This window comes from Sphaeramia orbicularis, chromosome 15 (genome assembly GCF_902148855.1).
Source record: "Sphaeramia orbicularis chromosome 15, fSphaOr1.1, whole genome shotgun sequence".
In the NCBI taxonomy this organism is placed as follows: domain Eukaryota; kingdom Metazoa; phylum Chordata; class Actinopteri; order Kurtiformes; family Apogonidae; genus Sphaeramia; species Sphaeramia orbicularis.
This window is the reverse complement of record NC_043971.1, coordinates 48,758,753-48,774,632: the sequence shown is the minus strand read 5'-3', so window position 1 is coordinate 48,774,632 and position 15,880 is coordinate 48,758,753. Positions and strand designations below refer to the sequence as shown.

At 44.8% G+C, this 15,880-nt stretch overlaps 1 protein-coding gene across 1 annotated transcript in view; it reads right to left on the bottom strand.

The window, feature by feature from the left end:
- Positions 1-15,880, bottom strand: part of LOC115434503 (neurotrypsin) — a 49,806-nt gene that overhangs the window by 19,826 nt on the left and 14,100 nt on the right. Inside the window, exons 3-5 of the mRNA XM_030156479.1 lie at positions 12,152-12,394; positions 9,055-9,193; positions 6,818-6,993 (exon numbers count right to left, since the gene is read on the bottom strand). Of these exons, the coding sequence (XP_030012339.1) occupies positions 6,818-6,993; positions 9,055-9,193; positions 12,152-12,394 (558 nt within the window). The remainder of the gene's footprint in view (positions 1-6,817; positions 6,994-9,054; positions 9,194-12,151; positions 12,395-15,880) is intronic.

The following is a 15,880-nucleotide window of genomic DNA, read 5'->3' as shown; positions in this document are numbered from 1 at the left end:
TGCCCGTTCTTGACCCGTTTTTGCCTTCCGACCACCGATCCTGCCTGTTCCTTGTCTGCCTGCTCGTCTGGTTCTGACCTGGTTCGTACATCGACTTCTGATTCTGCCTATTCCCTGACTACCTCAGCCTCCAACGTGTTACCTTGTGTTTCGACCCTCGCCTGGACCTTGACCGTGAGTAGCCTTTCCCTCATGTCCCGTTGCCTCCTGAATTGCCCTCCTGTGTATGACCTGGCTTGTTTTTTGACTATCCTCTGTTTTGCCCTAGTCGGGGTGTTGACGGGAATCCTCCGGCTCGGCCGTGCTGACCATCCATATTCTCCGCTCACAGCCCGGACGAAGAGTCCAGTATCACACGCCTTCACAGACGTGTTAACAATTTTGTGCTGTGTTTTTACTACCGTGATTGTGTTTAATAAACACTCTCAATTGGTCATCTGTGTTCTGGTCTTGCATTTGGGTTCAGCCTTTGTACTAGTCCCATTACAGTACAAACTGGCCAATAAGATGAACCCAGCAGACCTAGACCAGGTCCGGGAGGCAGTTCGGTCCCAGGGGCAACGCTTAGGGGGACATGAACAGATTTTGCACTCCCTAATGGATAAGATGAATCAGCTGTCCGTTCAGTTTTCCCAGTATTCTGGTAACCAGGCTTCTGCTCCGGTCCCGCCAGTCGAGAATATTAACTCTGTCTCACCCGTTAAAGCCTTGGAGGAACCCAACATCCCACCTCCATCTAAGTACACAGGTAACCCTGATACTTGCCGTAATTTTTGTACGCAACTGCAGCTCATTTTTGATTCCCAGCCCCGCCGTTTTGCTAATGAGTTAGCTAAGGTTGCATATATTGCTAGCCTGTTGGAAGGCCCTCCTTTAAGCCTTTTCAACGCAGCCTATGAACAAAGGTCTCCCATCACTCAGTCAGCCTCGAGTTTGATGGCTGAGCTAAAAAGGATTTATGACCATCCTATCCGTGGACCACAGGCCGGTCAAAGACTCATGAGGCTGAGGCAGGGAGATCGCCCCATAAGGCAGTATGTCAGTGAGTTTCGTTCGTTGGCAGCAGAATCTGAATGGAACGAGAAGTCTCTGATCTCTGCATTCCAGAGCGGTCTTAACCGCACTATCGGTCGTGAGATGGCGCTCCGGCAGGAACTCCATTCACTGGATGAGGTCATCGAGGCAGCTATTCGGGTCTCTGACCAGTCGGCGTTTTGGCAGCCAGAACCATCATGGAACCGCCAGCCTTCTGTGAGTAAGCCCCACTCAGAACCCCCTCACCCAGTACCTGAGTCCAGCGGGGGTTCGAAGGTGGAACCGATGCAAGTGGGTCGGACTCGTCTGTCAGCAGAGGAGCGTCATCGCCGTCTGGTGGCTGGTCTGTGTCTTTACTGTGGTCAGGAGGGGCACCGAGTCAGCAACTGCCCAGTGAAGCCTAGAATGACGGCAGGTGAGGACTCTCTTTTGAGCAGAACGTTCTGTGTGTCCAGCGCCTCTCGTGTTCAGCCCTTGGTCTGTGTGTGCTCTAACTCTGTGTCTCTGCAGCTTCCAGTCCTGATAGACTCCGGGTCAGACGCTAATCTTATGGATGAAGAATTAGCTAAGCAGCTCCACCTCAGTCTGCTCCCGGTTCTGAAGCCCCTGGAGGCGAGGGCTTTAGACAATCACATTATCTGTAGAGTGACTCAACGGACTCAACCAGTTACTGTCCGGTTCAAAGATGGTCACTCTGAGGAAATCAGTTTTCATATTTACCACTCTGACTCTCACCCTCTCATATTAGGTCACCCCTGGCTTTCTTTCCATAACCCCTGTATTAACTGGCAAACGGGGGAGGTCCAAGCTTGGGGAGAGAGGTGTGGTTCCTGTCGTGAGGGGGTCCGGGATCCTGACCCTCTGTCCAAGCCAGTCCAGGTCACTGTGGCTCCTGTCATTTCTCCGGAGGAGCTGGAGACGGTGTTTCCTGCTCTTAGTAAGGTACCTGAGTGTTATCACGACCTTAAAGAGGTATTTAATAAGTCACGCGCTACTGCGCTGCCCCCTCACAGACCGTATGACTGTGCCATTGATTTGCGTCCTGGTACCTGCCCCCCTAAGGGGAGGCTGTATTCTCTGTCTGGTCCGGAGACGGCCGCTATGAAAAAATATATTGATGAGTCCCTGGCGGCCGGCCTGATTCGACCATCCTCATCTCCAGCTGGGGCAGGGTTTTTCTTCGTCGACAAGAAGGATAAGACGCTACGCCCTTGTATTGACTATCGTGGCCTTAATGACATTACCATCCGTAATAGATATCCGTTACCCCTCATGTCTTCAGCCTTCGAACTATTACACGGGGCCAAAGTATTCACCAAGTTAGACCTCCGTAACGCATATCACTTGGTGAGAATCAGAGAAGGGGACGAGTGGAAGACTGCCTTTAACACCCCAAGTGGACACTATGAGTACTTAGTGATGCCGTTTGGTCTCACTAACGCCCCAGCTGTTTTTCAAGCATTAGTCAATGATGTGTTACGTGACATGCTCAATGTTTTTGTATTTGTGTATCTGGATGACATTCTTATTTTTTCTTCGGATGAGAGGTCACATGTCCAGCATGTCCGCCAGGTGCTCCAAAGACTGCTTCAGAATCAACTGTTTGTAAAAGCTGAGAAGTGTGAGTTTCACCGCCCGTCTGTTTCCTTTCTGGGTTTCATCATCGCGGAGGGGAGTGTCCAGATGGACCCAGACAAGGTCAGTGCTGTCAGGGATTGGCCCACGCCCACCAGTCGTAAGGATGTCCAGAGGTTCCTTGGATTTGCTAATTTCTACAGGAAGTTCATTAGGGGGTTCAGCAGTGTGGCTGCCCCTTTGCATGCTCTAACCTCTCCCAAGTCCGTTTTCAGATGGAATCCCGAAGCTGACGCAGCATTTGTGAAGCTGAAGAGGGCGTTCACTTCGGCCCCCATTCTGTCGGTTCCGGATCCAGCTCGTCAGTTCGTTGTGGAGGTGGACGCCTCTGATCTGGGGGTTGGGGCAGTCATTTCGCAACGCTCCCCAAAGGACAACAGACTTCACCCATGCGCTTTCCTCTCCAGGAGACTGTCGAAAGCGGAGATTAATTATGACATCGGCAACAGGGAGTTGCTAGCCATCAAGGTGGCCCTGGAGGAATGGCGCCACTGGCTGGAGGGGACCGAAATACCATTCATGATCTGGACGGATCACAAAAACCTGGAGTATCTGCGGTCGGCTAAGAGACTCAACTCCCGTCAGGCCAGGTGGGCTCTGTTCTTTACACGATTCAACTTTTCACTGTCATATCGGCCTGGCTCTAAAAATGTGAAACCTGACGCTCTGTCTAGACTCTTCATGCCCGTCAACTCTGATTCTGAACCGGGACCTATCCTCCCTGAGACCTGTGTGGTGGGGGCGGTACAGTGGGAGATTGAGAAATCTGTTATTGATGCTTTACAAGACTGTGATATCCCGGCTGGCGTTCCGCCACACCGTCTGTTTGTCCCTGATCACCTCCGCCCGCAGGTCATCCACTGGGCTCACACATCCAGGCTGACATGTCACCCGGGAGTTCAGCGGACTGTTTTCGTTATTAAACAGCGTTTCTGGTGGCCTGCTTTGGAGAAAGAAGTGGCGGAGTATGTCGCTGCCTGTCCCGTCTGTGCTGCGTGTAAGACCTCCAATAAACCTCCGGTTGGTCAATTACACCCTCTACCTGTTCCCAGTAGACCCTGGTCTAATGTGTCACTAGACTTTGTGACGGGGCTGCCCCCGTCTGATGGAAATACCACTGTGTTGACCATTGTTGACCGTTTTTCGAAGATGGCTCACTTTGTTCCACTACCTAAGCTCCCCTCTGCTAAGGAGACAGCAGAGGCGATCTTGTATAATGTCTGTCGATTACATGGTTTTCCCAGAGACATTGTTTCGGACAGAGGTCCTCAGTTTGTCGCACGTTTTTGGCGTGCTTTTTGTTCCCTTATTGGGGCATCTGTTAGTCTGTCCTCGGGCTATCACCCACAGTCCAACGGTCAGACTGAGCGGCTCAATCAGGTGCTGGAGGCCGGTCTTAGAGTTTTGGCCTCCCAGAACCCTGCTTCCTGGAGCCGCCAGCTGATCTGGGTTGAATATGCCCACAACTCGCTGCCCTGTGCTTCTTCTGGTCTGTCTCCTTTTCATGTAGTTTGTGGTTATCAACCTCCTCTGTTCCCGGCCCTGGAGAAGGACGCCAGTGTCCCCTCAGCTCTGGCGCTGATAAGGAGATGCAAGAGGACCTGGATTCGCGCCAGACAAGCTCTGTTAAAGGCCTCGGGGGTCTACAAGGCAGCTGCAGACCGGCACAGGACTCCAGCCCCGGTCTACCAGCGCGACCAACGTGTGTGGCTGTCAACCCGTCATCTTCCCTTGAGGGTGGAGAGCCGCAAATTGGCACCCAGGTTCGTGGGCCCATTTCCTATCTCAAAAATTATTAATCCTGTCTCTGTCCGTCTGAAGCTACCTAGGACCATGAGGATTCATCCTACCTTCCACGTGAGTCAAGTTAAACCGGCTAAGGAGAGCCGGTTAGTTCCTCCCACCCAGCCACCACCGCCACCCCGGATCATTGATGGAGGCCCAGCCTACACTGTACGCCGGCTCCTAGCGGCCCGTCGCCGGGGAAGAGGATTTCAATACTTGGTGGATTGGGAAGGATACGGCCCTGAAGAGCGTTCCTGGGTGCCCGCCTCTTACATCCTGGACCCGGACCTGATCCGGGACTTTCATCGCCACCACCCGGAGGTTCCTGGGCCGTCCGGTGCCGTCCCCTAGAGGGGGGGGTACTGTCATGTCTGCTCCCAGACTGTGTCTGTCTTTTCTGTTTTCTCTGTCATTTCCTGTTTTATTTTGCTAAGTTTCCCTCTTGTGTCATGTCTGGTGTCTTTACTTCCCCTCCTTGATTGTTTCACCTGCTCCTGATTACCTGACTCCTCCCTGATTATCTCCACCTGTGTCCAATTGTCTTCCCGCCCTCTTGTGTATTTAAACCCTGTGTTTTCCCCTGTTCCTTTGCCAGTTTGTGTTCTACCTTTGTGTGCTCACTTACCAGCGTTTTTGGATACCTGTCAGTCTGTCTGCCCGTTCTTGACCCGTTTTTGCCTTCCGACCACCGATCCTGCCTGTTCCTTGTCTGCCTGCTCGTCTGGTTCTGACCTGGTTCGTACATCGACTTCTGATTCTGCCTATTCCCTGACTACCTCAGCCTCCAACGTGTTACCTTGTGTTTCGACCCTCGCCTGGACCTTGACCGTGAGTAGCCTTTCCCTCATGTCCCGTTGCCTCCTGAATTGCCCTCCTGTGTATGACCTGGCTTGTTTTTTGACTATCCTCTGTTTTGCCCTAGTCGGGGTGTTGACGGGAATCCTCCGGCTCGGCCGTGCTGACCATCCATATTCTCCGCTCACAGCCCGGACGAAGAGTCCAGTATCACACGCCTTCACAGACGTGTTAACAATTTTGTGCTGTGTTTTTACTACCGTGATTGTGTTTAATAAACACTCTCAATTGGTCATCTGTGTTCTGGTCTTGCATTTGGGTTCAGCCTTTGTACTAGTCCCATTACAGACCTTTATTTAACCAGGTAGATGAATTGAGAGCCAGTTCTCATTTACATTGACAAACTGGCCAAGAGGCAGAAGAACAGGCAGATAAAACAATAAAGATTAAAACAATAGAAACTAACTGCACTAGTTTTTACTTCATCACTGAGCAGATCGGTTCTGTCCAAAAAGAGTTTGAATGAGAATTTTTTGTCATGTAAGAACAATTACAAAAAAGCCATCACAGCCCACATATTCATAGAAAGTTGTTAAAGTGTATTGTAACTAGCATACATTTTATAATTATGTGCAAATATAGTCCCTTCTGTTTAACCAGATGTGCATGAATCATAAACCTGTCTGTGCAGTTACTAGCAGTTATGGTTAAAATGTGTGTTGTGACCTTTGCTATTGACCTTTGGACACCAAAATCCAATCACTACATCCATGAATCTAAGTGAATATTTGTATGAAATTTGAGGGATTGCTGGGATATCATGCTCATCATCAGATCATCCCTCAGTCCAAGAAAACATTTGTGCCAAAAATTTTCTCAAATCATTCCTGAAATATTACATGTTAAATCTAATGGAGATTCATTCAATTCTAGAGGAATTGAATTAATTGTGGACACATGAGTGGTGGCAGCAAAATGCAACTTGAAGCTTTAAAAAAGCAGCTCATGAGGTTTTTGTCCACTTTTTATGAGTGGTGTGAGTGTACCCCAGCTGTGAACCCAGCTGTGACAGGACTGTAAATATAACACATCATTCACATCTACTATACACCCCAATTGGACAAGAAAATGAAACAAGTGTGTCCTATTATTATTATGATCATGATGATGATGATTATTATTACTGATATTATTACTACTATTACTTATGTGCTTACATTATCTATCTATCTATCTATCTATCTATCTATCTATCTATCTATCTATCTATCTATCTATCTATCTATCTATCTATCTATCTATCTATCTATCTATCTATCTATCTATCTATCTATCTATCTATCTATCTATCTATCTATCTATCTATCCTGTGACCAGCCAAAAGGAATATGAAACAAACATCTCAAAACGTCATTTACAGAGACAAACGATTGATCAAATTTTTGTAGGCAGGGGATCAGTGAGCTGGAGGGGCAAAGTGTTGTACGACTGGTAAGCTCTGCCTACTTTTTCACTTGTTAATTATGTGTTTCTTTGTATGTTGTCAGATAATAATGTTATGTCTCACCTTCAGGTTCAGCGCAAACCATCCCTGCTTCGTTACCATGGTTACAGTCGCCTGCAACAAACTTCCTGCTTTGACACTCCAGCAGGGATTTCTCGTCACCACGGCAACCAAGGTGCTCATAGTGGAAGACTGAACCTGGACCAAAGTAGGAGTGTTCTAGAGCTGTGCCGAACTCGCTGCAGGGACAGATACAGATATGGAGGGAGGATATGGATTATTGTTCTCTGAATCATACACCCTCACTTCAAAGTAAATACTACATAATTATTACAAATATATTTATATTAGGCTACAGATGCAGTGGGGTTATCTGAATTCTGTCAGTGAACCAAGACCAAGCACTGAACCTGAGGGGACTGAGCCCTCACTATGAGCTGAACCCTTCCACTGAAACGCTCTCCCACAAAACATGCATAGCTATTGTGGCCTTTATTTCAAATCAAATCACTTCTTGAAACTCCTCTTCAGAACTGCTTTTAACCCTTAAACCCCCCTCCCTCCCTCCTTTTTTTTTTTTTTTTTTTTTTTTTTTTTTACCTGTTTAATTTAGCTGTTAACTATTTATGTTTTGCTGCTTTTATTTGTATTTGTATTTTTGTGGCATGACTATATATTAGCACTTTTATTTTTGTTGTTCTATTCTGTTGTATTCTATTCTATTCTATTCTGTTCTATTCTATTCTATTCTATTCTATTCAAGGAACACAACTACTTGTCACAACTTTTTGTCTTTTATAAGTGATTTTCTGCTATTTCTTAATATATTATATATTATTTTTCAGTGTAAATCATGTATTTTCCTATATTTAATTCACTGATCATGTAGATGTTCATTACAGCTCAAAGGTTATTAGATCAGGATGGAGGAAACTGAAGAAAAAGTGACTTTTTCAGCAAAAATATCAATAACTGAATATAAAACAAGTGTCTCCATCTTAAGAAACTAAGAAAAAGTGACTTTTTTGAACAAAGCTATCAATAACTGAGTGTAAAAACAAGCGTGTCCATTGATCCAACTCCATGGGTTTTACTGGTGAATCAATGTTGTACAGTAGAAGATGACGGTGTTTCCACGTTCACTACAGAGCCTCTGAATGTTCAAATGGAGATGTATCTTTGATATTTTTTTTTTCAGATGTTTTTCAATGCTTGCTCTACAGCGCTACCTTTATCTAAGACAAATTCTACCATTGGGAGACAAATAAAGAAACTTTGACCGAGAACGAACCCAGCTGAAAGCTCAAATGAGCTGCACAGTTGATGATAGTCATGTATCATTTGTTTCACTGCACTATTTATTTATTACCCCGCCCCCTGAATGAGAGGCAAGGGGTATTGTTTTTGGTTCGGTTTGTTTGTTAACTCTCTAGCAGCAAGACTATTGGTTGAATTCATACCAAATTTGGTTTATAGATTGCCAGTGACCCACAATAGATCTGATTACATTTTGGGAAAAGTAGGTCAAAGCTCAAATTTTTGATGAATCCCCCCCCATTTACTTATAATGGGCGAAAATTCAAATGTCTGTAGCAGCAAAACTATTGGTTGAATTCATTCCAAATTGGGTTTATAGATTTCCAGTGACCCAGAACAGATATGCTTTTAATTTTGAGAAAAGTAGGTCAAAGTTAAAATTTGAAGTTTAAAAGTCTTTTTTTCCCCCCATTTGCTTATAATAGGCAAAATTTCAAATGTCTATTAAAACAGCAATTTTGTTTTAATTTACTTCAAACTTGACACATATATAGAGGCAGTTGATATACTGGCATGAGCACACACATAAAAATAATGACATCAGCTGGATCGATGCCAAAATAAGCTACAATATGTGCGAGGGGTGGGGTTTGTTGTGCCTGGCACCACTTGTTTATTTCTTTATTTAACCAAGTAAGTTAGTTGAGAACTGATTCTTATTTTTAATTACGACATATAGAGATGAACAACCAATCACTCTCACATTTCTCTCTCAAAATTCTTAATATTCTTTGCACATTTTTCTGTAAATGTTTGATTTTCAAAAAAGTTGGGACTGTAAAAGCTACAAACACTATTTCTCATACGAGCTGATCTCTTACAAGTCATTACTGTTCCACTATGTAGCATTCTGAGGAGGTAGCATAGAAAAAACATAGATAAACCTGAATATTGTATTGTTATGTTTTATCAAACTCTACTGAATGCCAAAAACACTGTATTGATTTTTGATAAACAATTAATTTATACACAGGTTAACTCACCCTAGTCCAAGCTGTCTGCATATGACACTGGCGTCACGATCTGTCCAGTGAGTGTCACACACTGCCCCCCACTGGCCATTCAGGTAGACCTCCAGACGCCCACTAGTACTTGAAGACCCTCCCACCAATCTTGCAGCACCTGCAATGTGACACAGTAAGTTAAGAAATAGGTTGGGTCAGTTTAACGGTCTCATCATAGGGATTTGGACGATGGATCCTCTGTTAGAATTTAGTGAAAAGATTTTGCTGCCTTTAAGCTCCACATTTTTCTGTTTTACATTCTTACATACATTCTTCACTTTCCCGATAGAGGCTGCTAAAAGCTCAAAAGACCCTCATTTGATTCTCTGTTCTTTGCTTTTTAGTTGAGGGGATATTATATGTACTGTACATGAAAGGTTTTTGGAACTATGTGACAGATGTAACAAAATGAAAGAATAAAGTAAAACATCACGTGCATGCACTTAAAAACCCTTGGCCTGACTTATCAGGTGCACTACTGCCACCCAGTGGCCTGACTCATCAGTGCATGGTAAAGTTTTTGGATAGACAGACGGACGAACGTCCAACTGATGACTGTCACCGTGTGGCCCCAGGATGCTGCCTACGTGCTGCAGGACTGCTTCCAGTGCACTGATTGGCGGGTGTTCTGAGAGGCTGCTACACATGACGGAGAGGTGGATCTGGAGGAGTACTCATCAACTGCCCTCAGCTTCATCTCCAAGTGCATTGCAGACATCACTACCACCAAAACAATAACCATCTACCCAAACCAAAATCCCTGGTTCAACGCAGAGGTCAGGTCTCTGCTGAGAGCCAGGGATGCAGCATTCAGATCGGGTAGGCAGCAGCTCTCAGGGAGGCCAGGAGACAGCTGACCAAAGGCATCAGGAGGGCCAAGGCCACATATGCTCGGAAAATCCAGGGACATTTTTCCACCAATGACCCCCGGAGCATGTGGAAGGGCATTAAGTGCATCACGGATTACACCAGCAGAAATGCACAGAGCCTGAGAGACCCCACCCTTCCTGATGCACTAAACAGCTTCTTTTCCAGGTTCGAGGTCTCAGCCACCTCTCCCAGCAGTAGACTTACCACATCACCAGAGGAGACACCCCTTAGGGTGACAAATGCTGAGGTGGAGGGGTCCCTGCTAAGGATTAACCCTCGCAAAGCTGCCGGCCCAGATAACATCCCAGGGAGGGTCCTCAGACTGTGCTTTTCAGCTGTCAGAAGTACTAACAGACATTTATAACATCTCCCTCTCTCAGGCAGCTGTTCCAGCCTGCATGAAAAAATCCACCATCATCCCCATCCACAAAAGCTCCACAGTGATGGGCCTGAGTGACTACTGGCCTGTGGCCCTCACCCCAACTGTCACCAAGTGCCTCGAGAGGTTTGTCATAGCCCGCATCAAAGACTCCATCTCTGTCACTGTGGACCCTCACCGGTATGCTTGCCGGCAGAACTGCTCCACTGACGACGCCATCGTATCAGTGGTCCACACAGCCCTAACCCACCTGGAGAGAAAGGACACTTATGTGTGCCTCCTCTTCATTGACTTCACTTCTGCATTCAATACCATCATCCCACACACCCTGCTGCAGAAGCTCCATAATCTTGGACTGACTCCCTCTCTCTGCAACTGGGTGTTAGACTTCCTCACCAATAGACCACAGACTGTCCATATCCACGACATCTCTTCCTACCCCATCACCCTCAGCACTGGCTCCCCTCAGGGCTGTGTGCTGAGCCCCTTCCTGTTCACCCTGCTGACGTATGACTGCTCCGCCTAACATCCAAGCTGTCATATCGTAAAGTTTGCAGACGATACGGCAGTGGTTGGAGTTGGATGCATCACCAATAATGATGAATCCGAATACAGAGAGGAGGTGGAACATCTGGAGGGCTGGTGCACTGACAACAACCTCCGCATCAGCGTGAAAAAGACAGAGGAGATGATTGTGGGCTTTAGGAGGAGCAGACACTGCCCCCCTCCCCTGCACATCGGAGGAGCAGCTGTGGAAGTGGTCCCCAGCGTCAGGTACCTGGGTGTCCACCTCAGTGAGGACCTTACCTGGAGCCACAACACCTCAGGCCTGGTTAGGAAGGCTCACCAGCGCTTATACTTCCTCAGAAGACTGCGGCGGGTTGGACTCGGAGGATCGGTCCTGTCCTCCTTCTACAGGTGTGTAGTGGAAAGTGTCTTCACCTCTTGCATCACAGTGTGGCATGGCAGCTGTTCTGTGGCAGAGAGGAAGGCTCTGCACAGGGTGGTGAAGGCTGCACAGAGGGTCATCGGGTGCAGCCTCCTACCACCACAGACATTTACATCTCCAGATGCAGAAAGAGGGCCAACTGCATCATGAAGAACCCCACCCACCCTGCAAATGCACTTTTTGTCCCCCTTCCCTCAGGGAGAAGGCTGCGGAGCATCTAGAGCAGGACCACCAGACTAAAAAACAGCTTCTTTCCAACAGCTGTGAGGCTGTTGAACTTAGGCACTGCTCCGTAGCCTCTCACCCAGGGGGACGGACACACTAGTAGCTAAACTGCACCTTATTGCACTGCTCTGCAGAGCTACTCCCTGACTCTTGCACAAGCCTCTTTGCACCCTGCACTTCGCTCTGCTGTTTTTGTACTGTACTTCAGTGTGTACTGTGTTTAGGTTAGGTTAGGGTTGTAAATGTGCCATTATTTTATGTAGGTATTTTAAAGCTAAATTTTAGAAGTATATTTTACTTTTTAAAAAAATTAGCCTTAGATTTTAGTCGATTTTAATGTATTTATTTATTTATTAGTTATTTATTCTATATTGCTATGGCTAATACGGGTCCTCAGTAACTAGTTTCATTCTTTCTCTGTGATGGAATGATAAATAAAATCCTTTGAATCCTTTGACAATATCCTGTGGCCAGTGTGACCGAGGGTAAAAACTGAAACACAACATAAAATCTGAAATAAAAGGATGATTTATCCATTCATCCATCCATCCGTCCATCCTTCCGTCCATCCTTCCGTCCATCCGTCCATCCTTCCGTCCATCCATCCATCCATCCATTCTTCCGTCCATCCGTCCATCCATCCATGCGCTGACCCTGGTGGCAGTTGCAGTAGGCCCAGCTGATGGCACCCGAGCGCTGTCTAAAGAAGCACCAGGGTCTGATCTCCCCGTCTGGATTCCGGCAGAAGCTGTGATGGCCCAGGCCTCGGTCCGGGTACTGCTGCATATAGTCTGGGAAGTCTGTCCACTTAAGGCAAGGGGATCCTGAGTCCGTCTGTGAGACTGAGCCATTATAGTAGCCTTGTAGTGTAAAGCTCTCTGAGCAGGAGGACAACCCTACAGACACAGAGCATGAAAGAGTTAATACATTCAGTCACCTGAAAATCTACAATATGAAGAGATGAAAAACAATGCAGTGGACCTTGATGTTTGGATCAAAATAAATTAGTGCTGTCAAACGCTAAAAAATTTTAATCAGATTAACCACAGGGTTGCTGTAGATGAATTTCGATTAATCACGACAAAATACCATTCATTTCTAATCTGTATTAACCGCATTTCATTTTGCACAAGCAAACAGACTCAAGAAAGAAGGGAATGTATATGCACTTAATGTGTTTATTAAACACCTTCAGCAGTTTCAACAAAACAACATAAAAAAAGACCTGTTCCATCTTGTTTTTTTGTTTTTTTTTGTATTCATATTTCCCATCCAGAGGGTCAACTTATAGCATCTTCCATCTTCATTGGTTGGTTCTGCTGCCTGTCACTACTGGATCAACTGCCCATCTGCGCATGCACAACGCTAACTCTAATTGGACAAACTGCCCGAAATACATTGCCAGAGATGTTCAGAGTCATTCTGTGCTGCAGATGGGTTAATTGCTTTAAAATTTTTAATCAGATTAATCATGATGATGGACTAATCCACATTAACACATTAATTTTGACAGCCCTAAAATAAATCTAAATATATAAGATCAAACAGTTCATACGCCATTGTTCTGCCCATCATATTACAATTTCAACATTTAGTGCACATTACACTCTGAAGAAGACAGTCATTCTTCTAATTCATTTCACCATATTCTGCTATATTTGACTTCAGTTTTAGGCTGTAGTAAGTAATGCTTATTCTCCTACTGTATTTATGCAGAATACAGATACTGTATGTGTTTTTCCGTAGGCTCCGATGGATGGATAATAATCTTTGAGGTTGTCAGTGGGGGGTATTGGTTCTTCTCTTTGTCCTTACACTTTGCAAGAGCTGATGCTGATGTTCACATTCATTGCTTAAACTAAGTGTCCGCACAAACGCAAAAATGTAATCAGATTTACAAAGCTATGTATACACATGGTTCTGTTTTATAAATCAGAAACCCTGTGGAATTATAAGCATTGGCCTATTTTCCACTCCTGCCACAAGCCATAAATAGACAATGAAATTTCCTTCATAAATCGTTTGCACATGGTGATGAAATCAGTGAAAAACACAAGTATGATTTTACCATGTGTGGAACCTAGATTTACATTGGAGAAATAAAGAAAATAAATATGTTTTATTTGTTGGCTTCCACATTCAAATCAAATGCAGAGGAAAATACATGTAATGGGGAAAAAGTGACTAAGGTACTTGACGTATTTCAGAGCAGATGTGTATGTTTAAAACAGGCTGACTAAACGACAGGCATTTAGAGAGTGAGAATTAACAGAATGCCTGACCAACCAAACAGACTTGGCTTAATAGATGTTTTGTGTTGCTTGTGTGGTAGGTGGACACTGGATTTGTTGCTAAATGTGAAAAAGACACTAGTTAAGCTCAAAACAAGTTCACTATTGTTTAAGGTATGAGGTTGGCAGTGGTGTTCTTTGGTATATGATGTTTTTATTTAATATGTGATTATTACATTAACTAGAGACACCTGGTGGAGTGGAAGTTACCATAAAAGCATTCATAGCATAGAGCCATGACCCACAGTGCTTGGTTCTTGAACAACTGGAAACTGTAACATTGCATTTTACCTTTACTTGTTTATCTGAATCCTTTGAGTATTAAAATGTACAGCAGACTTATTTCAAAACAGTTTACATCAATGAGGCACATTAGCTTATTCAACAAAATACTTCAAACTGATGTAGGAGATAAAACCAGAGACCAGTCCAGTGTATCTGAGTATCTGCTTAAGGAGATACTAACGGAAGCATTGCTCCTATCATTAGCATTTACAGAACTCAAACAGATCTTACACGTTGGCTCATTTCAGTCAGTTTAGAACATTCCTGAGCAAAAATGTTCACCTTCAACTCCTTTGCCATTTATTCCAATGGAAGAAATAAACGTGGACACAGATTATTCATTCACCTAAGTAAATATTATTTTGGTGACATAAATTTTTCTAATGAGGTCAAATGAGTGAGAAATGCAAATGATAATTATAATATGATAATGTTTGTTACCAGCAAAAAAAAACCCCTGCCTTTATTATGCTGCATTCCAGGCAAACCGTAACTCGTGCTTTTCCAACCTTCTACCAGTGAAAATCCATTGGAATAGCAGTCAAAGCAGTGACTTCCCACCCGTGAACTTGTACTAGATCCATCAGTGGCGGCTGCTTGTCTTTCAGACAGGGGAAGCTCATTGTCGGCTTACATCAAAAAAAAAAAAAAAAAAAAAAATCATCAAGTTATTTAAACATACATTCGGCCCTCCGTTCCTTTTTAAGAAAATGCTCAGTGACCTTATTGTACCAAGTAGGTGTCTTTTCCAGGGACTGGACCAGTGTCCTCTCAATGTCCAGCAGAGCTAGGCTGCTTAGATTGCCTTCGCCCAGTGTGTTGTGGGTGTAAGACTTCAGCCTTTTTAAACAAGAGATGCTCCTTTCACTCCGACTTAGCCGACAGTTTGATTGATTTAACTATCTACAAAACGATATTAAACTTGAACAAGAAATGATTAAATTATGTAACTGAAACAAGAAAATTCTGAAATTATGTTAAATTGAAACAAGGAAGTACAATGAGTGTGTTTTATTTACAGTGCAAGAAATGAACGAGTAATTTTGTAGTGGTTTCTCTCTTGATTTCACAGCAGAATGTGCGATGGCATTACACTGGACTGTGTCAGTGAAGGAGTAGATCTCAAAATAGCTGTCAATCAAATGGGATTCAGCCTTTCGACTGATCCTCCAATCAGCACATGGGATTCTGGCGTCCAGCCTAGCCGAGCTCCGCCCACAGCTCCATTCACCCCCAGAGATGCCCGGCGTCCGGGGGAGGGACAACATCGTGGCATTTATCCAATTACCGTCCAGTTTTGAGGCAATGAAAAAACTGTTCCACTCAGTCCCATTGAAGCCAAGAGACGCCTGGCATCTACGGACAAATGCACTGAGCAGAGATCGAATGAGAAAACAGCACAACGGGAATGTATGAGAAGTGAACAATATCGCTTCTGTTGATTTGTGATAAAGCTGATTCTGAATGAACTCATCTATGAGACGAACGTGTTCTAACACATCTGTAGTCAATAAAATGTCAACACAACCGAACATATTTAACCATTTAATTTTCGTAATTTTAGGGGGAGCCGGGCTTCCCTTGCAGTCTGTGAGAAATCGCCACTGAGATCCATGTACTCCCAGTTCCGAGCTCTGACGTCACATAGCCCATGAAACAACAATGGCGGCCCCCATGGATGTGGTGTTTATGCCAAACTGTTTATTAAAACAAGGTATTGCTCTAACATTATTTCTCTGCAAATGTTCTTGCAAATGCAGCTGCTGTAGTGTTAGCTAGTTTTCAGTCCATTGAGGAAAAGAATAA